This window comes from Amblyraja radiata, chromosome 12, assembly GCF_010909765.2.
Source record: "Amblyraja radiata isolate CabotCenter1 chromosome 12, sAmbRad1.1.pri, whole genome shotgun sequence".
NCBI lineage: Eukaryota > Metazoa > Chordata > Chondrichthyes > Rajiformes > Rajidae > Amblyraja > Amblyraja radiata.
In genome coordinates, this window is record NC_045967.1 from 61,726,803 (window position 1) to 61,752,628 (window position 25,826).

General features: G+C 46.8%; 1 protein-coding gene, 1 non-coding gene and 1 pseudogene across 2 annotated transcripts in view; 2 read left to right on the top strand and 1 right to left on the bottom strand.

Annotated features, from left to right (window-relative positions):
* LOC116979340 (interferon-inducible GTPase 5-like) overlaps positions 1 to 20,987 on the bottom strand; it is a 36,706-nt gene extending 15,719 nt beyond the window's left edge. Inside the window, exons 1-4 of the mRNA XM_033030946.1 lie at positions 20,929 to 20,987; positions 19,912 to 20,391; positions 19,194 to 19,748; positions 17,432 to 17,663 (exon numbers count right to left, since the gene is read on the bottom strand). Of these exons, the coding sequence (XP_032886837.1) occupies positions 17,432 to 17,663; positions 19,194 to 19,748; positions 19,912 to 20,391; positions 20,929 to 20,948 (1,287 nt within the window). The 5' untranslated portion in view covers positions 20,949 to 20,987. The remainder of the gene's footprint in view (positions 1 to 17,431; positions 17,664 to 19,193; positions 19,749 to 19,911; positions 20,392 to 20,928) is intronic.
* On the top strand, positions 3,385 to 3,493 carry LOC116979434 (annotated as a pseudogene).
* A 4,429-nt stretch (positions 20,988 to 25,416) lies between the features above and the next one.
* Positions 25,417 to 25,608, top strand: LOC116979427. Its single transcript, XR_004413723.1, has one exon. It is a non-coding gene; the product is annotated as a U2 spliceosomal RNA (small nuclear RNA).
* The last annotated feature ends 218 nt before the right edge of the window (positions 25,609 to 25,826 follow it).

Consider the following 25,826-nt stretch of genomic DNA (forward strand, 5'->3'; position numbering starts at 1 on the left):
GCCCTCCGATGCCTATTGCCCAGCAGTCCCTGATGCCTAAAGTCCTGAAGCCTGCTGATGTCCAGAAACGTATTGCCCAGAAGCACGAGATCCAGCGACGATCGCATGATAAATCCTGCCGCCCTCTTTCTCCACTGATGCCTGGACAGGTCGTCCGTTTGCAGACGCCCACCGGCTATTCCCGACTTGCCACCGTCGTCGGGTTTGACAGCGCGCCACGGTCCTACCTCGTGGATTTCGAAGGGACTGTATACCGACGCAGCCGCCAGCACCTGTTGGCGGTTAACGAGCCCAAACCACCTCCTGCGATTCCGTATACCCCTCCATCGCGTGTCGAGCCTTCCTCCACTAACGTACCATCTGCTCCCTGCACGCCACGGTCGGTCCTTTTGCCTCGGATAGCCCCCCATGCTCCTCCCGGGTTTGCACCCCAGGCTCTGTTGTCCCCTGCAAGGTCTTCTCTCTCTCCAACTTCAGCTCGTTCTACCCCTTCATTCTCACCTGGCTCTCCTGTACCTCTCCGTTCCCCCTTCAAGATGGGTTCCCCACCCATCTTCTCTCCCCCTCCTGTTTCTGCTCCTGTCCCTCCTCCTATTCTTTCGGGCGGGGAGGGTGAAGGTGTTGTGCGCACTCGCTCGGGTCGGATTGTAAAACCTCCGGCTCGCTACGGAGAGTATGCTTAGCTTTGCAGGTACTGTATAATAAACCTGCTACTGTAGTAACTTGTTTGAATTGTAAGGGAAAGGATGTAGATGGGTTATGCATGCAACCTATATTGTAGTTACCTCATCACCACTAACCACGCCCCATCATATTAGTATAACTGTAGTATCCTCCCTTTGTTCCTCCCACTAGGTCCCAGTACGCCTGAAGGCTGGATGCAGTCAGTGCTGGGACGTGTGTGCCATGTGCTATAATAAACTACCAGTAAAGGTTACAGTGTGTCAGCAATCACTCCTTTACAGCTGTGTTATACCAATCTGCTCCTACAGCGTTTTTGTTTAACAATATTTAATTGATGTTCTTTTGCCCTGCGCTTTAATCCAAGAGCCCAGTTTGCAACTTGCTAACTTTTCTAACGCTAACTCTTTCTTTATACCTTGTCGATTTTAAGATATACTATGTAATACCAAAGGAAGCTATTCTTGCTCCACTTATACGTTGGCTTGCTTATTCAGTATCACCATTTTGTTAATTTGCTTTGTCTTATTATTACTATCATCATTACTACCATTACCATTTTACTTCGGAGTCACGTGAGTGACTACATGAAGAACCCGCCACTAAGCACGTGTGTCATTATCGCTACACGCATTGTGAACAAGTCATTACGAGGGGAGGACGTTCCTCCCAAACGGCAGGGTTGAACCTGCAACAAGTAAGGTAGGAGAACTTAGTTTCTTGACTTACCTTTTTTACAGGCAGGCTGATGAAAACTGGCTGGGGAGAGTCTGCAGAACTGCAGGCAGCCAGCAACGGCCGGGGGCACCACTATCCCCTCTAAACGGGAGCCGGAGCCGACCTCAGCTCCAGCAGGACGCCGACAGCGGTGGAGCATTCTGGAGCCGTCATTCCGACGGCTCGGACAACAGCCCCACGGACCTATACTACATGGGTCCGAGGGGCTGGAAGGTGCTGGGTTTTTTCCACAGCACTAAAAATAGAGGCAAGCGGTCAGTGCCCGAGAGCACTGAGTACGCGTTGGAGCCGCTGGGCTTGGGTCGCGAGCGGCCAGTTCCCCGAGAGGACTGGACCGCGTTGGAGCACCCCAGGCCCAAGTGGAGAAGCGGCACAGTGCGGGAAGCACTGCACCGCGTTGTTTAAACTACCAGACCAGCGGCTGCGAGCGGCCAGCTCCCCGAGAGGGCTGCACCCGGTTGGAGCACCGCAGGCCCAAGGAGAAGGAGCGGCACAGTGCGGGGAGCACTGCACCGCGTTAAAACTGCCATACCTGCGGGTTGCGAGCGGCCAGCTCCTCGAGGGACTGAACCGCGTTGGAGCACCGCAGGCTAACGGCAGTACGGGCGGCTCAGTGCTGTGAGCACTGCACCGCGCTTTGGAGCACCGCAGGCCAACGGGGATACCGGCGGCACAGTGGCCGTGTACACTGCACCGCATTGGCACTGCGGGGCCTGCACCCTGCGAGAACATACCGTTTTGCAGCGATGCAGGTCCAAGAAGAAATCCTCCAGTGGGTAAGTCCCATAGCAGCACCTTATACAGGGCTGTATTTCACTTCTACTATTACAGGGAAGTGGTTGAGGGAAAGACAGACTCAGGGAGAAGGAAGCAGCATCTTTTCTATAGGGCTATAATCATGCTTCTCTCTCCCCAGTAGACTCTTCTGTCAGAAGAGTGCTGGGGTCAAGTCTAGGGCAAACCCTGGACAGGTAAACAGATGTAAGAGCTGTAACAATGAGGTGATGCCTCTTCTAAGTCACAAAGTACATAGAGTGCATTATTGGTCCTTTCCTGATAGAAATACAGGAATACTTATGTTGTGACTGAAGGATTTAGCAGTCCAAAAATTTACTGACAAATTCCATTCCCATCTGGGAAGTCACACGGAATGTCTGTCTATGTTTCAGGGGGAACAACAGTACAGCTGTGAGTAAAGCTAACTGGGAAAGATCTACAAACCAGGTTAGAAGCCAGCATAGACCATATGTTTTCTATCTACTGCAGGGGCAAACATTAGCTGACACCATAGCTGTCACTTGCCACCGGGGATTGTAAATCCCTGAATGTACTAAACTAATCAATTTATGCATCTGGTTACATCCAACCGGGATGGACGCGGGCCTGTGTAAACCCGAAACCTCCTAGCAAAATCTTTTTATTTGGGGGTGACCTATCTAGAAGGTCAAGGAGTTGGACAATGAAGCCAAACTGGAGCTCATCTAAACGTCCAAACATCATCCTCAAAGGTATCGCCCCTATGCTGGAAGATGTGTATACCCACAACACACGGCCTCGGGGATCCAGAAGAAAACAGTAAAACCAGAAGGAAGCAAGGAGGTTGGTGCGAGAAGACATCGAATAAATAACTTTTTGACACTCATATCTTAAACAGTATCCGGGGATACACAATAGAATTTTACAACACATAATCTTCTAGTCCAGCTGATATATCGAGAGAGGAATTTGGAGGAGAACACCAAGTTGGGCTATAGTATTTGCTGATGTTTCTACACGATATGGAACACCAGATGCCGATCTACTCGTATCCAGACATAATCACCAATTACCAAATATGTCATATGGGATACAGACACTGGACATCAGCAACAGATGGGGTTTTAGCTGCATTGCAAGGGAATTATTATTATCTACGCTTTCCCTTCCTAACAAAATAGGATATGGCGCTTGACGCATCAATCATAGATCAGATCTCGGCTTTTTTGCTAAGATCAAGTATAAAATCTGTTCTTATCAGTTTAAATGCCTGATATGTCCCTTATCTAGGGACCATATATCATAAAATTAAATAAATAAATAAATAAATAGAAAAGATTTGAAAATAAATAAATAAATAAAATAAAATAAAAGTGAAAAATAAATAAAACGATATATTCGGTTTAAGAACAGAAACATTTTCTATTGTTAAGTATATTCGTTTTAAGAACGAAATTGGCAAGCATTGATTCAAAGGATGCTTACAATTTCAGTACCCATAACAGGTGACCACGGACGTTATTTTTATCTAATTGGATGGCTCAGCTCTAGCAGTATAGAGCACTACCTAATGTGTTTACATTAGCACCTAGGTTATTTACAAAATATGACAACCAGCCACACAATGGTAATGGCTTCTTTGGATGACATACTAATTGTGTGGAAACTTAGGACGGGCTGAACAAACGGTAACAGCCACTTAACAATTATTTGGAAACTAGGATCATTATCCATCCAATTAAATCAAAATTAAAGCCTTCAAACTAAAGGGATTATTTGGGGTTCACCATTAACTCAGTTCCTCATGTCAGTAACTTTGCCAACAGAGGTTACAACCTTAATAGAGGCATACAGCAAAATCATTGACATGAGGATAAACCATCCATCAGACTGGTAGCAAGAATATTGGCAACATATGGTTTCCAGCCACATAATTCAGACCCTTACATTATAAAGATTTACAGAGGGCCAAAATATGAGCTCTTAAAATTAATGGTGATCATTTCAATAGAATGATGAAGCCATACAGAAGCCATATTGGAACTAAATGGTGGAAAGATAACATTGGGCATTGCTCCAATCCTATCATTGTCAGCAACCAGTCTATGGTCCTACATATGGATACTATGCACTAGGATGGTGTGTTACCAATTCCATCTCCAGCTGTGGAGGAAGATGGAATACACAGCAAGCATCATTATTACTAACACTGGGCATAACTACCTGGAAATGTTGGGTGTTTTTTTTCATGGCCTAAAGTCATGTTGCTCTGGAATATATTAAACAGGTTATTAGATTATAAATTAACAACACTACTGTGGTAGCTCATATCAACCACATGGGTGAAAGGGGCGAGACTCTGCGTCTGGTGTTTTTAATAGTACCCGACTGACCTACCCAACCATGGTTCTAGGTGGTATTAGGGAATGAGATTAGAACCATGCAGCACCATCCAAAACAGACGGCCAGAGCAATGGACATGATCACAGCGGGCCACAGACAATCAACCTAAAGACAATGTCTAAAATACATAAACTAATGGGAGATGTGTTGCAACCATAATACATCATCCAGTCTGTTTGGAAGCTTTGTTAACCTACAGGGGCTTAGTATTAGTGACATCAACTGTGCCAGAAGTGGCCCATCTACTTACCTATGGCAAGAGAACGGAACAACAGCTTATGAGGGACACTTTTTATGAGAATTCCCCAAAGACCAGGTATTCCCAAATATGGGACATCAGCATCGTCTTAACGTTGTTAAAGAACTGGGCTCCAGCCATGGCGCTGTCATTACAGTTTTTGACATTTTACAAAACTGTCATGCTGATGGCTTAGGTCACGGCACTAAGGACTCAGTCCCTACCAAATTAAGGCTGGATACCTTGACCAGTTCACCTGGCAACTTACACTTCTATATTCAGGAATTAGGGAACTAAACAGACAGGGGTCAGCAGGCCTTAAAATAACATTTTTTAGAGCCTACCCTACAGATGATTGACTGTGTTGTGAGACATCTACAAATATACATGGAACAAACCCAGACCATAAGTGGCACAGAAGAGGAACTTCTCATCAACGACAGACAGCCTCATTAAAGAATAACAGGCCAGGCCAGCTAAATGGCTAACATAGTATTGACATAAGTTGGTGTAAACACTAACTGGGTTAACATCTCACTCCACCAGGCTGCAGCAAAGTCGGCAGCATTTAAATTGGAGGTTCCTATGGATAAAATCCTCAGGACTGCAGGATGGCCATCGGAAAGAACATTCTAAGGATTATAACTAACCAGTAATGGAAACTGGAATTTTTCAGAAACATTGTTAAGTTTCTGTACCATAATTTACCCCAAAAAACAGGGGCTATCAATTATTATTAACTTTATGGTTATTTATATATATCACATTGATGTTTAATATGTTATCACTATTCTCCCCAAAACCAAGGCAGACGTGATGATGGACTCGTTCCACGGCTTGAAGCACAGAGCTTTGAAATCTTCATGTAGTCACTCACGTGACTCCGAAGTAAAATAGTAAGATTAAACGAGAACTTACCAGTTCGAAGTTTGATCTGTATTTTATGAGGAGTAACGTTGAGGGAATACATGCCCTCCGCTCCCATCCTTGATCATAAACACAACTGGTATCTTTTCTCTAATCTTACTATGCTTAAGTCATTACAGGTATATGTGATTCACTCCGCTGCTTTGAAGAATGACACACGTGCTTAGTGGCGGGTTCTTCATGTATTCCCTCAACGTTACTCCTCATAAAATACAGATCAAACTTCGAACAGGTAAGTTCTCGTTTAATCTTACTATTAGTGTTAGCAATGACATTGGCAGTGCAACTACTATGGCAATTATTTCAACTTTGTATTTATTTATTTATGTTTATTTTACTTTATTTCTATTTTCTATTTTTCAAATTATTATTATCATTGTTATAATTATTATTATTATTACTACACTCATTTCACTTTATGTTACTTTACTGAAATTGAGCGATTTTGTTGCTTTGGGAGGTGGAAATATTGGGAGTTAAGATCGGATATCTCCATGCGGATGCGAGGACAACGCACCTTGGAGCAATGGGCACTCAAGGTTCAGTTGGGACATGGGGGATCTCAGGTCCGGGGACTCAGGTTTGAAAGATGGTTACGTGATATGTGTCCCACTTGTTTGTTGTGTGTATACGTGTGTATGTATCACCCCTTCTCCCCCCCCCCCCCCCACAATCCCCCCCCCCCCCCACCCACACACACATCCCCACTCTCTGACTTCATCCACTTCACCACCAACTTCCATCCGGCACTCCAATACACCTGGACGATTTCCGACACTTCCCTACCATTCCTTGACCTCACCATCTCCATCGCAGGGGACAGACTCCTGACCGACATACATTATAAACCCACTGACTCACATGGCTATCTGGACTACACGTCTTCCCACCCTGCCCCCTGTAAAGACTCCATCCCTTACTCCCAATTCCTCCGCCTACGCCGCATCTGTTCCCAGGATGAGACATTTCATACCAGGGCATCGGAAATGTCCTCGTTCTTCAGGGAACGGGGATTCCCCTCCGCCACCATAGATGAGGCTCACACCAGGGTCTCATCCATACCCCGCAACACTGCTCTCTCTCCCCATCCCCGCACACGCAACAAGGGCAGAGTCCCTCTGGTCCTCACCTTTCACCCCACCAGCCGGCAAATACAACACATAATCCTCCGCCATTTCCGCCACCTCCAACGTGACCCCACCACTCGCCACATCTTCCCATCTCCCCCCATGTCTGCCTTCCGCAAAGACCGCTCCCTCCGCAACTCCCTCGTCAATTCTTCCCTTCCCTCCCGCACCACCCCCTCCCCGGGCACTTTCCGTTGCAACCGCAAGAAATGCAACACCTGTCCCTTCACCTCCCCCCTCGACTCCATTCAAGGTCCCAAGCAGTCGTTCCAGGTGCGACAAAGGTTCACCTGTATCTCCTCCAACCTCATCTACTGCATCCGCTGCTCTAGATGTCAGCTAATTTACATCGGTGAGACCAAGCGTAGGTTGGGCGACCGTTTCGCCGAACACCTCCGCTCGGTCCGCCTTAACCTACATGACCTCCCGGTGGCTCAGCACTTCAACTCCCCCTCCCATTCCCAATCCGACCTCTCTGTCCTGGGTCTCCTCCATTGCCAGAGTGAGCAACAGCGGAAATTGGAGGAACAGCACCTCATATTCCGTCTGGGGTCCTTGCGCCCCTATGGCATCAACATTGAATTCCCCCAATTTGGCTAGCCTGTGCTGTCCCCTCCCCTTCCTTCACCCTCTAGCTGTCTCCTCCCACCCTCCCATCCGCCCGCCCTCGGGCTCCTCCTCTTCCCCTTTTTCCTTCTTTCTTTCCCCACCCCCCATCAGTCTGAAGAAGGGTTTCGGCCCGAAACGTCACCTATTTCCTTCGCTCCATAGATGCTGCTGCACCCGCTGAGTTCCTCCAGCAATTTTGTGTACCATCCCCACTCTCGGCAGCTGGCTTCGATGCGCACTTCCATTTCGACTTGCAGTACTACAGCGCTCTGCCCACTGGCTTGGATATAGCTAAGTATGACCAACACAAACGACACTCTTAGATTTGTCTCGTGGAACGTGAGGGGGGTGGGAAGTCCTACCAAGACTGACAGGAACTTGGCCCACTTGCAACAGCTCAAAGGCGATATATTTTTTATTCAAGAGACCCACCTTCGCAACAGAGAGGTAACACGGCTTAAGAGAGGCTGGATTAGCCACTTATTTCACTCGAAATTTAATGATAGGGCTAGGGGTACTGCTATCCTGATTGGTAAGAACGTTATGTTCGAACCACAGAAAACTGTGGAGGATCCTGCTGGCCGCTTTGTCATGGTGTCTGGCAAACTGCAAGACACACCTGTCATATTGGCCAGCATTTACGGTCCCAACTGGGATGACAGCTAATTTGTAACCACATTTTTTACATCTCTCCCAAATATTGAAAATCACCACGTCATTGTGGGTGGAGATTTTAATCTGGTCCAAGACCCTATACTGGACAGATCTTCGAACAAAGCCTCTACTTTAACTAAATCAGGTAAGACTCTGCATGCTTTCGCCAAACAACTTGGGCTCACAGACCCATGGAGACATACATTTCCCACGACTAAATTATTTTCATTTTTTCCCACGTGCACCGTACCTATACCCGTATAGACTTCTTTCTCTTAGATAACAGACTGCTCTCCAAAATCAAATCCAGCGAGTATCATAGCATCATTATATCAGATCACGCTGCAACCTCCCTCGATCTCCACTTTCGTAAACTAACTAACCCCTTTAAACAGTGGAGGTTCAACTCCTCATTATTAGCAGAGGCTCACTACATGCAATTCTTGCCCTCCCAAATCACCTTATAATTTGAGCTGAATGACTCGCTGGACATAGAAAGAGGTATACTCTGAGAAGCTTCAAAAGCCTATATTAGGGGCCAACTTATCTCTTTTGTCTCCAACCTGAAAAGAACCGAGACGTCCCAAATGGCAGACCTGTTACAAAAAATAAAGGACATTGATGACAAATATGCATCTGACCCAGACCCTAACCTTTATAGAGAACGCCTTAGGTTACAAACAGACTTTGACCTCACGTCTACTAATAAAGCCAAGCTACGACTGCTTAAATCTAGGCAACACCTTTTTGAATCTGGGGTTAAAGCTGGGAAGCTTTTGGCCCATCAGGCCAGAACCAAGGCGACTTCACGGCTAATTCCAGCCATTAGATCCAGCTTAGGGGAGATTCATATTGATCATTTTAGAATTAATGAAGCATTTGCTAAATTTTACGCAGAACTATACGCTTCCGATTGTCCTCCCACTGCAGGTGACATGCTCCGTAGTATGACGTTTCCCCGAATTGACGATGAAGCCACGAGAGTATTGGGTGGTCCCATAACTGTTGCTGAGGTCCAAGCAGCCATCACATCGCTGCAAAGCGGAAAGTCACCCGGCCCTGACGGCTTCACTGTAGAATATTACAAAGCTTTCTCTGCTCTCCTCGCACCAGTCCTGAGAGATATGTACAATGGGGGAGGCAATCTTGGATCTGGTCCTGTGTAATGAAGCAGGATTAATTAAAAATGTCATAGTTAGGGACTCGTTGGGAACAAGTGACCACAATATGGTCGAATTCCATATTCAAATAGAAGGGGAGCAGGTTGAAACTCAGGCTAGGGTGCTTAGTCTAAATAAGGGGGATTATGAAGGTATGGGGACTGAGCTGATCAAAGTTGACTGGGATAGCAGACTCAAGAATAAGACGGTACATGAGCAGTGGTGTACGTTTAAGGGTCTACTGTATAACCTTCAAGAAAAATTTATTCCTATGAAGAAAAAAAGGGGTAAGGGTAAGAACAGTCAGCCATGGCTCAGTAAAACTATAAAGGACAGTATTCGGCTGAAGGCAAGGGCATATAAGGTAGCCAGAGATAGTGGGAGGGTAGAGGATTGGGAAGCATTTAAAGGTCAGCAAAAAATAACTAAGAGATTAATTAAGACGGGGAAAATAGACTATGAAAGGAATTTAGCGAACAACATAAAAACTAATAGTAAGAGTTTTTATAGCTATATAAAAAGAAAAAGGGTGGCTAAGGTGAACGTTGGTCCATTGGAGGGTGAGACTGGAGAGTTGTTGGTGGGGAACATGGAAATGGCAAAGGCATTAAACGAGTATTTTGTATCAGTCTTCACCATAGAAGACACAAAAAATATTCCAATGCTGGATAAACAGGGGGCGGTAGGAATGGAGGAGCTAAATACTATTAAGATCACCAAGGAGGTGGTATTAGGGAAATTAATGAGACTGAAGGAGGATAAATCCCCTGGGCCTGATGGATTACATCCAAGGGTCTTGAGGGAGATAGCGGTGGGGATTGTGGATGCATTGGTGATAATTTTCCAAAACTCCCTGGAGGCAGGAACGGTCCCAGTGGATTGGAAAATGGCCAATGTAACACCTATATTTAAAAAAGGAAGTAAACAGAAGGCGGGTAACTATAGACCGGTTAGTCTAACATCGGTGGTGGGTAAAATGTTAGAGACAATTATTAAAGAAACACTAACGGGGCACTTGGATAAACATGACTTCATCGGACAGAACCAGCATGGTTTTGTGAAGGGGAAGTCCTGTTTAACGAATCTGCTCGAATTCTTTGAGGAAGTAACAACCCGGGTGGATAAAGGGGAACCGGTGGATGTGGTATACTTGGACTTCCAAAAGGCTTTGACAAGGTGCCACATAAGAGACTATTGCTAAAAATAAAAAATTATGGGATTGGGGGTAATATATTAGCATGGGTAGAGGATTGGCTAACAAATAGGAAGCAGAGAGTGGGGATAAATGGTTCATACTCGGGATGGCAACCGGTAACTAGCGGGGTTCCACAAGGGTCGGTGCTGGGACCTCAGTTGTTCACAATTTATATAAATGATTTGGAGGAGGGAACCAAGTGTAATATATCAAAATTTGCGGACGATACAAAAATGGGAGGAAAAGTAGGGGATGAGGAGGATAGGAAGAGTCTGCAAAAGGATATAGATAAGCTAGGTGAGTGGGCAACAACTTGGCAGATGAAATTTAATACTAATAAATGTGAAGTCATTCACTTTGGGAAAAAAATGATAGGGCAAGTTATTTTCTAAATGAGGAGGAGCTGCGTTGTAATGCAACGCAAAGGGATCTAGGGGTATTAGTACATGAATCACTAAAAGTTAGTATGCAGGTGCAGCAAGCAATCAGGAAGGCCAATGGAGTTTTGGCCTTTATTGCTAGGGGGATTGAGTATAAAAACACGGAGGTCTTGCTGCAGCTGTACACAGTATTAGTGAGACCACATTTGGAATACTGTGTACAGTTCTGGGGTCCATACTTAAGAAAGGATGTACTAGCCCTGGAGGCAGTGCAGCGAAGGTTTACAAGATTAATTCCTGCAATGAGGGGATTGACATATGAGGAAAGGTTAAGTAGGCTGGAACTCTACTCTTTGGAGTTTAGAAGAATGAGAGGCGATCTCATTGAAACATATAAGATCGTGAGGGGCCTTGATCGGGTGGATGCACCGAGGATGTTCCCAATGATCGGGGAAACTAGAACTAGGGGACATAGTTGCAGAATAAGGGGGGGCTCTTTTAAAACTGAGATGAGGAAGAACTTCTTCACCCAGAGGGTGGTTAATTTATGGAATTCACTGCCCCAGGGAGCAGTGGAAGCAGAAACTTTAAATATATTTAAGACTAAAATAGATGTTTTTTTAGCTGCCAAGGGGATAAGGGGCTACGGGGAGAGGGCAGGGATATGGACCTAGGTATGGTTAGTATAGTAAGACCTGAGTGATCTCCTGGACAAGTGTCGATCGCCTGGATTGGGGTCGGAGAGGAATTTCCCGGATTTTTTTCCCGAATTGGACCTGGGTTTTTATCCGGTTTTTTGCCTCCCCCAGGAGATCACAAGGTTCTTGGGGTGGAGAGGGGTGATAGCGGTATAAAGGGGAGGGTAGTGTCTTGTGTTCTGTGTCTTGTGTCTACTGTTTGTGGGTAAGTGTGTCTGTTTAGTGTTCAGCCATGAGCGAATGGCGGTGCGGGCTCGACGGACCTGGTGGTCTACTCTCGCACCTACTTTCTATGTTTCTATGTACAATGAAGCGTTTTTACATCGTCGCCTACCGCCCACCTTGTCGTGGGCTACTATCTCCCTAATTCTTAAAAAGGAGAAAGATCCCCTGCTTTGTAGTAGCTATAGACCAATTTCACTCCTGAATGTGGACCTCAAAATCCTCTCTAAAGCCCTTGCTCTCCGTCTTCAACGAGTGATGCCTTCGATTATCTCGTTAGACCAAACAGGGTTCATACCAGGCCGACAGTCTTCCCACAATACTAGGCATCTCCTTAACATCATCCATTCACCGAGTAGTGAGACCCCGGAGATAGTGGTCTCCCTCGACGCCGAAAAAGCTTTCGACAGGGTCAAGTGGAGGTACCTATATGAGGCGATGGACAGGTTTGGCCTCGGTAATAGTTTCATTCTTTGGGTCAGTCTATTATACTCGTCCCCGGTTGCCTCAGTACAAACAAACGGCACACTGTCGCCCCACTTCCCCCTACAGAGAGGTACCAGACAGGGTTGCCCGTTATCACCACTCCTGTTTGCTGTCGCGATAGAACCCTTGGCGGTCTGGTTACGCTCAGAGAAGGGCTTTAAAGGTATTACACGGTTCGACACAACTCATAACGTCTCATTGTATGCGGATGACCTGCTCCTGTACATCTCAAACCCAGTCAGCTCTCTCCCTGTGATTACGAATATTTTAGAACGGTTTGGTGCGTATTCTGGTTATAAACTTAACTACCAAAAGAGTGAGCTATTACCGATTAACTCATTGGCTAAGCTGCTCCCTCGCTCTTTAACCTCATTCAAATGGGCAGAGGACGGGTTTCGCTACCTCGGCGTTTTTATCACAACACCCTTATCTGATATGTTCCACACAAACTTTCTGCCTCTGGCTGAGAAAGCTAAAAGAGATTTTGACCGCTGGTCAGTTTTACCGCTATCCCTCGTGGGCCGGATAAATCTGGTCAAGATGGTCGTCCTACCCAAATTCCTGTATCTTTTCCAGCACGTCCCTATACTTATCACTAAATCTTTTTTTGATGAATTAGAAAGGACAATATCTAAATTTCTATGGGGTAGCAAACCGGCTAGAATCCGAAAGGCGATACTGCAGTCTCCTAAGAGTGACGGTGGTTTGGCACTTCCTGACTTTAGGCGATACTATTGGGCAGCTAACTTGCAAAAACTCCTGTATTGGATGAATGATGATTGCGACCACCTACCGACCTGGGTACACATGGAAAAGGCCAGTTCACATCTCCCGTTGCGGTCTGTCCTATGCTCCCAACTCCCCCTTCCTATAACATCTGTGGGTGCAGGCCCAATTGCGTCCCTCTGGCTCAAGATATGGAGTCAACTCAGGAAAAACTTCGGTTTACAAGGCCCTTCCATCTTGACCCCACTGCTTAAAAACCACATCTTTAAACCTTCAAGTACAGACCACGCATTCAAAACCTGGCATAGCAACAGTATCAGTAGTATCAAAAACCTATACAAGGATGGCATCTTTTCGTCTTTTGCGGAGCTCTCGTCCAACTATAGCCTCCCAAACTCCCACCTTTTTCGTTTTTTCCAGATTAGGGATTTTGTGAAGAAGACATTCCCCCATTTCCCAAATCGCCCCCCTGAAACCCTGACCGATACCATCTTAGCTCTAGATCCCAACCGGAAGAAATGCATCTCTGTTTTGTATAACTTGTTAGGGTCGGTTATATTGAAACCTCATACCTCATTAAAAGCTCCGTGGGAGAGTGAGCTGAATACGAAACTAACAGACCAGCAATGGGACGCTGCCTTGGATTTGATGCATTCTTCCTCCATATGTGCCCGTCATGGCCTAATCCAATGCAAAGTCCTTCACAAAGTCCACTACACAAATGCAAGATTATCTAGAATTTACCCCGCTGTTAGGGACACCTGCAACAGATGTAATCAATCTCCTGCCAACCATATCCATATGTTTTGGTCTTGCCCTAAGCTAGCAGCCTTTTGGAGGAGTGCTTTCGACTCGATAAGCAGAGCCTACGGCCAGACTATTCCTCCAAACCCACTGTCAGCCATTTTCGGTACCCCTCCCAACACCAACCTCTGTGTTGCGGCGAAACGGGTCCTAGCTTTTACAACCTTGTTAGCCCGGAGACTGATCTTGCTTAACTGGAGGCTCACCTGTCCCCCGACACTTGCCCGCTGGATTAAGGAGGTGCTTTACAATTTAAAGCTTGAAAAACTTAGGTTCTCTCTCAAAGGCTCTACCAAGACATTCCTAGATACATGGAACCCTTTCCTGGAACTTGTTAACTCTCTCAACTTGACCCCGGACTCGGAAGAGGACTGAGTGCTCTCCACCATTGTTCTGCTCTACTGCAGCTGCTCTCCCCTTAACCTTCTCCCCCCCCCCCCTTCCCACACTTATTTATTTAATTACTTACTTATTTACTGTTATTAGTGACCACTTTTTTTAATTTTGTTTTTGTTTTTTAGTACTTTTTGTTTTGTTTATCTTACCATATTTATGTGGATGTGTACGTATGTAAGTGTTGTTTGTCCCCGTTTGGTTCCGACCTGATTCGGGTGGGTTGAAGGTGGGTATGGATAAGGGCTTTGAGGGTCGCTTACATACTGTTGCACAATTATGCCTTGACTGTCACTGTCTGTTATCATTGTATGTATGCAAGTTGCTGTGAAATTCAAATAAAAAGATTTAAATCAATTGTGAGTGTGTATTTTGAATTAGACTGTTGCAGAGGTCCTGCTCCTGAACCAGCCTAATTAATGGGCGAGGGTAGCTCTTGTGGGTTCCTCCCTTTACTGAACCCCACTGGCTGCCAGTGTGCAGAGTGGGGTCACGACCATAGAGGGACTGGGGCAGTCCCAGGCTGGGGGACAGTCCTGCAAGGCATATTCCAGTCACTTTAATAGGAAAATGAATGAGAGTGCCGCAGAGGTCCCATGTTTTAAGGGCTCGTGAACCTGCCTAATTAAAGGTTCAGGACAGATCCTCTGCGTTCCCCCATTTACTGAACCCCACTAACTGCCATATTGGGGAGAGTGGGGTTCACGGCCATAGTGGGACTGGGGCAGTGTCAGGCTGGGGGACAGACCTGTAAGAGTAAAGTCTTATTTCTGATGTAAATGTCACATCCTGACCAAGAATCGAATGCTCTGATGTTTACTCGATGAGTATTCATTTTAAGCTACAATGAGCCTATATTTATGTTAGAGACCCCCGCGGTGCCTTTGCAAATGAGGGCTATTACCTTTAACCTAAAATAACCCTAAAAGTGTTTGAGTACCTGTAGTTTGTGTGTGTGTGTCTGTGTATACCTGTCAAACGTATATCTGTCGATGTGTGGATGGAAATGTGTATGTATGTGTGTATGGATGGATGGATGTGTGCATGTATGTGTGTGTGTGTGTGGATGTGTGCATGTACGTCTGCGTGCGGATCGATGTGTGTGCGGATGTGTGGATGTATGTGGGCATGTATGTGTGTGTGTGCATGCATGGAAGTGTGTGTATGGATGGATGTGTGTGTGGATGTGTGTGGATGGACTGTCGCACTGTCATTCACCAGCACGCCATTATCATAAGTAATTCACTCATTGTTTAAATAATTTGACCAAATAAACAGTGAAACGGTCGACATGAAAATAAAACTTTACACAATCATTTATTTCCCCAATTAATTTGTTTACATTACATGTGATCTTCATCTGAATATTCTTCATCAGATTCCACGTCTTTTGCAGTAATAGAGTTTCTGCAGTCAACACACTGACATAAATCTGTACATGGCTCAGAATGCTGTTGACATGAGCATCTTCCTTTCCCTGTGCTTGATTTCTCACAGCTTGTTTTCTTGCATTAACAGTATGTTAACTCTAGCAAGGTGTTTGGGGCTGGAGGCAGATCACCCCAGCCAGCTCCACCATTCAATATGACCATAGCTGATCATTCAGAATCAGTACCCAGTTCCTGCTTTCTCCCCATATCCCTTGATTCCATTAGCCCCATGAGCTATATCTAACATCCCCCACATCAGATTGGGTTTTGTAAACACAACACTTTAATGATCAAATCCTCAATAAATGTCATCGCGGCCAGATTCCCCAAACATCTGGGAACCCCATTTCCCACCTTACTGCTTCAGTACAAACCAAAGACAAGGCCCGTGTGTGGTCTTCCACTTCATGGCGACGGCAGCAGATATTAACCCCCTTGACGTGACACAGAATAGTTATTTAGAGATACAGCATCGAAACGGGCCATTCGGCCCAACTAGTCGAGGGCGACCATCGATCTCACCTTCACACTAGTTCTAAGTTATCCCACTTTCTCGCCCACTCCCTACGTACTAGGGGTAATTTACAGAGACCAATCAACCTACAAACCCGCACGTCTTTGGGATGTGGGAGGAGACCGGAACACCCAGAGGGAACCCACACGGTCACGGGAAGACTGTGCTAACTCCACACGGACAAGAACCGATGTCAGGATGGAACTTGGATCACCCGCGCCGTGAATCAGCAGCTCTACCCGCTGCGCCACTGTGCTGCCCCATTCTCAACATCAATGCCCGGGTTATAGAACTGGGTTGACCACAGTGCCGCACGACCTGGCAGTGATATGTAACCCGTTCCTCCAGGGGAAATATCTGTCTCTATATTCAGCATGTTGAAACACAACCGGATCTCACAAGTTTCACTAACACGGGTCAGCTGCAGTCATTTTAATTAACGGACGAATACTAAGAGTTCGGCTTTATATAGAACTTTTATTGTGTATATTTGTACTGAAGCAAGCTTGTTAATTAACAATAGATACAACTCTACTTGTCTAAACAGTTCACATGTGTTGACCCATCAACAGCAACAGTGTTACATATCATTTCAAAGAGTCACCTGTTGCAGTGCGAGACTAATCTGATTACACACATTCCCCATCAACAAGTCAGTTGAAGGGAACAGGGTCCACATTACTACACACGTACATATTAAACCCCCCAATGTGGCTTATTTTACATCAGCATTTCCTGCTCAATCAACGAGCTGTATGATCAAAGCTGCAATCGTAATTGTCGGTTACATTAGAAACAACGTTTTCATATAATAACAGAATGCAAAATAATACCAAAACAGTCGTGGTTACAGTTTAGTTTAGTTTAGAGATACAGCGCGGAAACAGGCCCTTCGGCCCACTGATTGCATGTGGCCCATTGATCATCCCGTACACTAGCACTGTCCTACACACTAGGGTCAATTTACAATGTTGACAGAAGCCAATCAACATACACACCTGTATGTCTTTGGAGTGTGGGAGGAAACCGTCGCACCCGGTGGAAACCCATGCACAAACAGACAGCACCCGTAGTCAGGATTGAACCCGTGTCACTGGCGCTGTGAGGCAGCAGCTCTACCGCTGCGCCACTGTGCCGCCCACATTTCAGTGGGATGTATTTCAGGCGGGTCATTCTCATCAGTTCTAAACATTCTCCATATATCTTTGTCTGGAGCTGTAGATGATAGACATGGTCCCAGTTCCCTCATAGAGAGTTGGTCTTCTTGCAGATGTATCTCCGCTCCTTCACCTTGGTGAAGATTACTGGGAATAAGACAAGTGACAGGTTCTCAGACACGTTCCCACTTTCCCCCACACTGGAAGTTTCCCGTCCTGGAGAGAAACGTCCTTCCCAGACACTCGCTGCCAGGCTCACTCTAATGGAGGCGCTGACTTTCCAGTTCACATTGATACCAAAGTAGATGCATTGGAATGTGTTGCTGCTGAATGAGAACTGGTTTATTGCTGCTTGTCGGGTGGTTCTGAGGGACACAAACGGGCTGGTAGAATCATAGACAGACACACAACGCTGCAGTAACTCAGCGGGACAGGCAGCATCTCTGGAGAAAAGGAATAGGTGGCATTTCATGTCGACACCCTTCTTCGGATTGAGAGTCAGGGGAGATGGAAACGCGAGATATGGAATGGTACAGAGAACAAATGGATGAAATATATGTAAAAGGACAAATCAAAACAAGGCGCGATGATGAAGGACAGATAGAGCCCACAATAGTGCATTGTTGGCTATGGGGAAGGCGGTAAAGAGTTCAACAGACTGTGGTAATCAACAGGACGATAGTGAGACTAGTATGATGACGAGGGTGGTGGGGGGACGGAGAGAGAGGGGATGCAAGTGTTACTTGAAGTTAGAGAAATCAATATTCATTCCACTGGGTTGTAAACTGCCCAAGTGAGTTGCTGGCCATATCAACACAGGACATGTCCCACTGGGGCAAAGGTTCCCACTATAATATGCCCCGTTTGTGACTACTTCAGGGTCAGCGCTTTACATCTTTAGGGGGCTTCTGAAGTGTTTGTAGTTGTGGTGTGTGAAACATGGAAACGGCATGACCCGATGGACAGCAAGCTGAACATGACCAGATCACCCAGCACAGTGTTGATGCTTCACAGGTGAACATTGACCAGGATGCTGGGAATAATATCTCTGTACTTGTTTAACATAGGGCGCAGATCCTTTATGGCCGCCTGTTCAACTGAGTGCCCCTCCCTCAGTAATGTACGACTGTGTCAGAAATTTCAAAATGGACGAGGAATATTTCCAAAAATGATTAAAGCAAACAGCAGGAACAGGGAACTGCAGATGCTGGTTTACAAAAAAAAGTCACAAAGTGCTAGAGGAACTCAGTTGACCTGGCAGCATCTCAGGAGAACATGAAGATAGGCACAAAATGCTGGAGTAATTCAGAGGGACAGGCAACATTTCAGAAAGAAGGAATGGGTGACGTTTCGTGTCGTGACCTTTCTCAGTGATAGTCAATCGAGAGGGAGACATAGAGATATGGGAGGGTGAGGTGTGAAAACGAGAGATCAAAAGGGACGCTGCTGAAGGAAAATGTAGAATGGATCATTGTTAGCTGAGGGGAAGGTGCCAAGGAGGCATTCAACCAGTAACATTCATTCGGGAGGACAGTAAAACCAATCCGAAAACTAGAATGGGGGAGGGAGAGGGAAAGCAAGGGGTCCTTGACATTGGACTAATTAATATTCATATCGCTGGGTTGTGAGCTGCCCGAGCGAAATATGAGATGCTGTTCCTCTAATTTTCATGAAGCCTCACTCTGACAGTGGACAGAAAGGTCAGTGTGGGAAAGGGAGGGGAGTTAAAGTGTTTAGCAAACGGGAGTTCACGTGGGCCTAGACAGTCTAACAGAGAGCTCCAAGCAAACAGCAATCAGTAAGAATTAGCGCACGCTTTGGCGTTAGCTTTCTTCAAAGTATGAAGCCCAGCTCAACGTGAAATGACGGGATGGATATTGGTGCAGAGCGGTTACTCAGCGCCTTTGGCAACAGCGAGCACCTTCTCTGCGCACTCGACCAGAAGCTGCAGCGCCTTACTCAGGGTCGAGTAGGTCATCAGAAATGATGTCCCGCCTCCAATAACTGAACCAATTCCTGGGACTAAGTAAAGAGCGGTTTCCACGACTGAAACAGCGACGACGACTGCACCTAAACCCATCCTGACTATAACGGGTGTAGTTATTTCTCCCAGTAGGGGTGATTGTGCTGCGGCTTTCAGATCTTCCACGGACTTGCCTGTTCTCTCGGCCACTCTGCGGAGAGCAGCATCATCCAGACACAGGCATTTACGGGCATTGACATCATCCATGTCACAGGCGGCAGAGAGACCCGTGACTGGGATCGCTCCCACTCCGGCCGACATGATCGCCAACATCCAGATACGTTTCTCCAACACCTCACGTTTCTTCCAAATAATCTGCACACTGATGTTGGGAAGGGCCAGGACAAAGATAGATTCCTTTATATTTGGTAAACCATCTGCAAGTGCTTCCATAAACCGAGGGAAATCATACATATTCTTCTTGAAACTGGATATCAGGAACACTGTGGGATCAGGGATCCCGGCCTTTCCCAATTTACTGACGCAGTCGCTCCGGTTCTTTCCCATTTCTTCTTCTTCAACAGATTCCCCCCCTTCCAGCTTCATCCCCCCCCCCCCCCCCCCCCCCCCCCCGCCCCTTCCAGCTTCACAGGACAAAATAGAACTCCTTCCCCAGCCGCTTAATCTCCTTGGCAAGTTTTGCATCATTCTCTCTGAATCGACCAGCTGACACTATGATGAAGAAATCATATTTTTCAAATTGCATTTCCTTCAGGTAAGAACCCGCGGTGAATCGTGTAGTTCCGATCCCCGGCAGGTCCCAGTAGCGGACATTGGGCAGATTGGGATGTGGGTATCCGTTTGGCTCCATTGTAGTTTCCGTGGTCCCAACCGCAGCCGCTCCCACATTTTGTTTACGAAGCCCTCTCATGGCGTTGATGAAGGTGGATTTTCCTGCACCCGTGTCTCCCGTCACGGCGATGTTCAGCTCCGTGTTGTCCAGTTCTTTCACCTTCTTCTCCAGCAGAGGTTGAACCTTTTCCACACCTCCCGTTTCGAACTCAGAATTCAGTTTGCTGAGCTCTTCCTGTGTGAAGAGTGTGGGGGTCTCAGACAGAGCCGCCTGTTGGCTGAAAGGAAACATGTTTGGTGAAAGATTCCAGTTGAAATGAAACCAACTGAAATAAAGGACAAGCACCTTCTCTCCCTTTCCCTCTTCTGTTCCCATTGCTCCACCTGGAGACACACCATTTATCCCACAATCCCGCCCTTTCCCCCTTCCCCCATCACCTTCACCTATATCCATTACTCCAGCTTCCCATCTCACACCTCTTCTCTTGGCCTAGGAACGGAATTAGGCCATTCGGCCCATCTACCCCACGAGTTCTCCTTATCTCAATCTTTTCATCGCTGGCCTTCCTTCAATCATCACCCCCCTCCCCCACCCCCCAACATCTATCAACCTATCACTTGCCTGACTTAGTCCTGCCCCCAATCCTCATCCAGTCACCTCCCTCCAATCACAATCAAAGTGAAGAAGGGTCCCGAACCGAAACGCCCCCTGTCCCCCAGAGATGCTGCCTGACCCGCTGAGTTACTCCAGCGCTGTGCTTGAGGTGAGGGAGGAGAGGTGGAGAAGTAACATTGTGTGATGTATCCGGACATACCTGGAGCTGGCATTTTCCATTCTCCTTCTCTGTCTGTCCTTGTCTCGCCTGTGTGATGATCCAGTACTGCCGGGGGGTGGGGGAGAGATCTGGGCACCGGGGCTCCTCCTTGTCTTCAGTTGTGTGTGTTCTCCTAGAGGAAAGCAGAGAGGTTGCTGGTGGTTCTTTCTGTAGCAGAGGTGTAGGTAAGACTGCAAAGTATATCCCTCTTAATCAATATACGTCATTTGGCCCAACTGGTCCGTGCCAACACAATGCCCCATCTATGCTAGTCCCACTTGCTCACAATTGGCCCATACCTTTATAAACCTTTTCCATCCATGCCACTGTCCACATGTATTTTAGATGTTGATATAGTACCTGCTTCAATTAGTTCCTCTGGTAGCTCGTTGCACAGACCCGCCACCCTCTGAGTAAAAAAGCGGCCCCTCATGTTCCAATGGAATCTTTCCTCCCTCACTTTAACCCTAAGCCTCTACCACGGGTAAGAGACTGTGGATTCACCCTCATTTTTCCTCAAGATGTTATACGCATCTTTCAGATCACCCCTCACCTTCCTGCGCTCCAAGGAATAAAGTCTTAGTCTGCCCAACCTCTCCCTAGAGCCCGTAAATCGTCTCTGCGCTCTTTCCAGCTTATTTCAGTTCAGTTTAGTTTAGTTTATTATCACGTGTACCGCGGTACAGTGGAACGCTTTTGTTGTGTGGCTATCCAGTCAGCGGGACGACAATCCGTTATTGTAATTGAACCATTTACCTTTACAGATACACGATAAGGGAATAACGTCTAGTGCAAGATAAAGCCAGTAAAGTCTGATCAAAGATAGTCAGAGGGCCCCGGGAGATGTAGATAGTAGTTCAGGACTGCTCTCTAGTTGTGTTGGGATAAAACCCCGTGACAATAACTTGCTTTGAATCTCCCAGTGATTCTCAGGAACAAGTTGCATCTGCAGAATAAAGGAATTAGACTTTAAAATTAACCTACGAACATTCCTCTCACCTTCGCTCCCCCCATCCTCTGTCGTTGACCATACACACACACACACACACAACTGCTGCCCTGGTCGATCAAACCCAGTGAACACTTTTTCCAACTCTCACTTCAATTTATCCCGTTAATGAAAACCAAGTGCACTGGAGATCTGAAATGAAAATCACATCAAACGCTGGAAACGTTCAGCAGCCCAGGCAGCCAATGGATCCTCGAGCTGAAACACTTCACTCACATTTGATAAATTAGAGATAGACACAAAAAGCTGGAGTAACTCAGCGGGACAGGCAGCATCTCTGGAGAGAGATAACTCGGAAACTGATAACTGATTCTCTCCGCGGCTGCTGCCTGTCTCACTAAGTGTTTTGAACAGTTTCCAGTGTCGCTGCTCCGATTCTGCTCCTTACCTACTTCGGTTCAGGAGGAGACTCCGTCAGTGAACGTCCGCTGTGATCGCTACTCCAGTCCGCTGTGTGTCTGGACTTTCCCTCTCCCCGTGTCAACCCATCAAGTACTTGGATGGGTTGCTGCACGTTGTCCAATAAGGTTCAAGATGTGTGTGAGTTCACTTGTTGCCGGGTGACTTTACTCTTAACTACTGACTAAATTAGTCAGTGGCAATTTAATATGATCGTGGCTGATCATCTAAAACCAGTCCCCGGTTCCTGATTTCCCCCCATATGCCTTGATTCCTTCAATCAAGAGCTAGATCGAACTCTCTCTTGAAAACATCCAGTGAATTGACTTCCACTGCCTTCTGTGGCAGAGAATTCCACAGATTCACAACTCTCTGGGTGGAAAAAAAAATCATAATCTCAGTCCTAAATGGCTACCTCTTATTCTTAAACTGTGACCCCTGGTTCCTGACTCCCCCAACATCGGGAATATTTTTTCCTGCATCTAATCTGTCCAATCCTTTAAGAATTTAATATGTTCCTATAAGATCTCCACTCATCCTTCTAAATTCCAGTGACTAAAGTCCATTCAACCTATTCTTTCATCATATGTCAGACCAGCCATCCCAGGAATTAACCCGGCGAACCTACGCTGCACTCCCTCAATAGCAATAATGTCCTTCCTCAAATTAGGAGAACAAAATTGCACACAATACTCCAGGTGCCGCCTCACCAGGCGGCTGTAAAACTGCAGTAGGACTTCCTTTCTCTTAAACTCAAATCCTCTCGCAATGAAGGCCAACATGCCATTTGCTTTCTTCACCGACTGCTGTACCTGCATGCTTATTTTCAGTGACTGATGTTCAAGCACATCCAGGTCTTGTTGCACCACCCCTTTGCCTAATCTGACACCATTCAGGAAATAATTTGCCTTCCTGTTCGATAACTTCACATGTATCCACATTTTACTTCGGAGTCACGTGAGTGACTACGTGAAGAAGAACCCGCTCAGTGCGCAGGCGCGGCATTACGCCAGCAGTGCAACAGCGGCAGCGGGAGCTAGGCACTCCCGCAACAGATGAAACGGACCGTCAGGTGAGTATCCTGAGGTCGGGTTTCTTTTACAGAGGAGCCCCTTTTTTTCTGCTTGTGTTTTACAGGCAGAGAAAAAGGCTCTGGAACAAAACTGTCCCCCGTTCGAGGAGGAACGTTTCCCGTCGGTGGAAGGGGGGCAGCAACAGGCGGTAGGAGCAACCCGGTGTTCCTCTGTTCCCCGACACCGTGCCGAGCCCAGCCCGCTAGCGGGCTGGATGTATAGCCACCCGAAGAGGCATCCGGCAGGTGTTCCCGATTTGGGACGGGACGTCTCTCCACCCGCACGGGGGGAGAGAGAGCCGCCTGAGCCGCTGGAGCGGCTCTCGGAGCAGGTGCCTGCGAGACGCGCTGCTTGAGGGGCGCTCTCGCTACTACAAGGCACAAAAGCTCCAGAAGAAGGCGGTAGGAACATTTACCCGGGCGTTCCGCTATCCCCACACCGCGCCGAAGCCAGTCCCGCTAGTGCCTGAGCTGCGGGCTGGATGTCTAGCCATCCGAAGAGGCATCCAGCCGGTGGCTTCCGACTTGTCGGAGGGGACGTCTCTCCACCCGCAGGGAGAGAGACAGCCGCCTGAGCCGCTGGAGCGGCTCCTGGAGCAGGAGCTCCTGCGAGACACGCTACGTGAGGGGCAGTCTCGCTGGAGGGTTCAGGCATACCCTCCACAGTGCCTAGGCACTGCCCATCGCTTCCTCCTTAGTGTGGTTAGCTTTGGGGTGACCAGTGGCTGGGCTGGTCATGAAGAGGGGTCACTGGCTGAACAATATCGGGAGTATGCTTGAGGTACAGGATCAGGAAGAGCTGCTGGGTGTGGCCGCTATGTGGCTCCACCACTAGCGAGATGGCTTTTCAGTCTCAACTGATGGCCAGCTTACTACCTGTCTTTTCCAAAAAACCTCTCCAAGACAGGTAGCCATGAGGCGTTGGTTTTATCACGCCTCCCCTAAATTGCATTTACTCAAAGTGCCCGCCATTATTGGGGGATACATTGAGCAGCGCGTTTAACCTAACTATTTAAAAAATGCATTTGGTACCCTGACGTCGGCTATCATGTCCACCTGCTCATTCCAGAAGGGCAGGGTAGTATGGCAAAACACCTGACCCTACTGTTCAACGGTATACTTCATAACTTCTGAAATGAACTCACAAACCTGCCCTCAATCTATGAAATTAACAGGACTATGAGAACGCCGACCTCATAAGCACATATCCTGCTACCTGGCACTTACCAAACCAGTCCTAAAAAACTGGACGAAGTGTTCAAACTATTCGGCACAAGAGGGCAGAGTCTGGAATGAGCACCACACTAAACCAGACAGCAGTACCTCTACGTGTCCACCAGGGGCGTCTACCTCATGGTACTGGTGAAAGCTCGGGGCCTGCATGCCAAACCTGTAGCATTTTAGGCCACGGCCCAGAGCAGGCCCCAGGGGAAAATGTGCCACCCCCCAACAAACATCGTCCCTACAAGAACAAAGAACCAGAAACCGAAGAAAACAACAATGAAGACAGATAAGTATGGGTCCTACCATCACATAAAGGTTAAGGGTTGTACTAACAAGGGGTGGATGAATCACGCCTGGTTAGGAAGCTATCACTCTTGGTAGTTATATACCAAAAAATAAATACAAGGGAATAGAATTAATATCTTGCCACCAATTCAGCAAGCACCCCAAGTGGTCTACCCTCCCACGATGGTGAATGTCGCACCATCGATGATAAACCACTTGAGTATTTCACCAGGTATACCCATTCATGGGATTTGTAACTACTACCATGGATCCAAGGATACTTTATGGTAGACATCGACCTTGAAGATGCACACTATTCAGTACCTTCTCATATAAGTTTCGGATATACCGCAATTACCTGGATGGAGTAACCATGATGAGCGTTGCGGCATTTAAGTCAAAGTTATCCAGAATCAACTAGCCCTGACACTTAGAAACATTCCGTCATGGCATGTCTATATATTAACGACAAACTATCCTTGGATACAGCTTTAGCTGCATCGCTTCTCGGCCTTTTGGCTAAGATCAAGTGTAGTATCTGTTCTTATCAGTTTAATAATCTGATACGTCCCTTATCTAGGGACCATATATTCAATTGAATTTTGGAACAGGGAGATGGAATAGGGGCTTGCTCCGTCCACTCCACGCATCGACCCAGTATTGCAGTGCCTCTGGGAACGGTGCACAAAATATATATCCAGATATTTACGTTGACCATCCACAACGTTGTTATCTGGTATTTATTAAGACTATCAGTCATGGTGCATTAACCACCAATCAACTACGTGGCAAAGTAATTGGGATATAGCAGCATTACCAGCTATTGAACTTTGTACCTTTCCTATGAGCTGAGATACTAGTGTTCAAAACTATCTCCATACCTGTAATATGGGGGCAAATGGATTAATC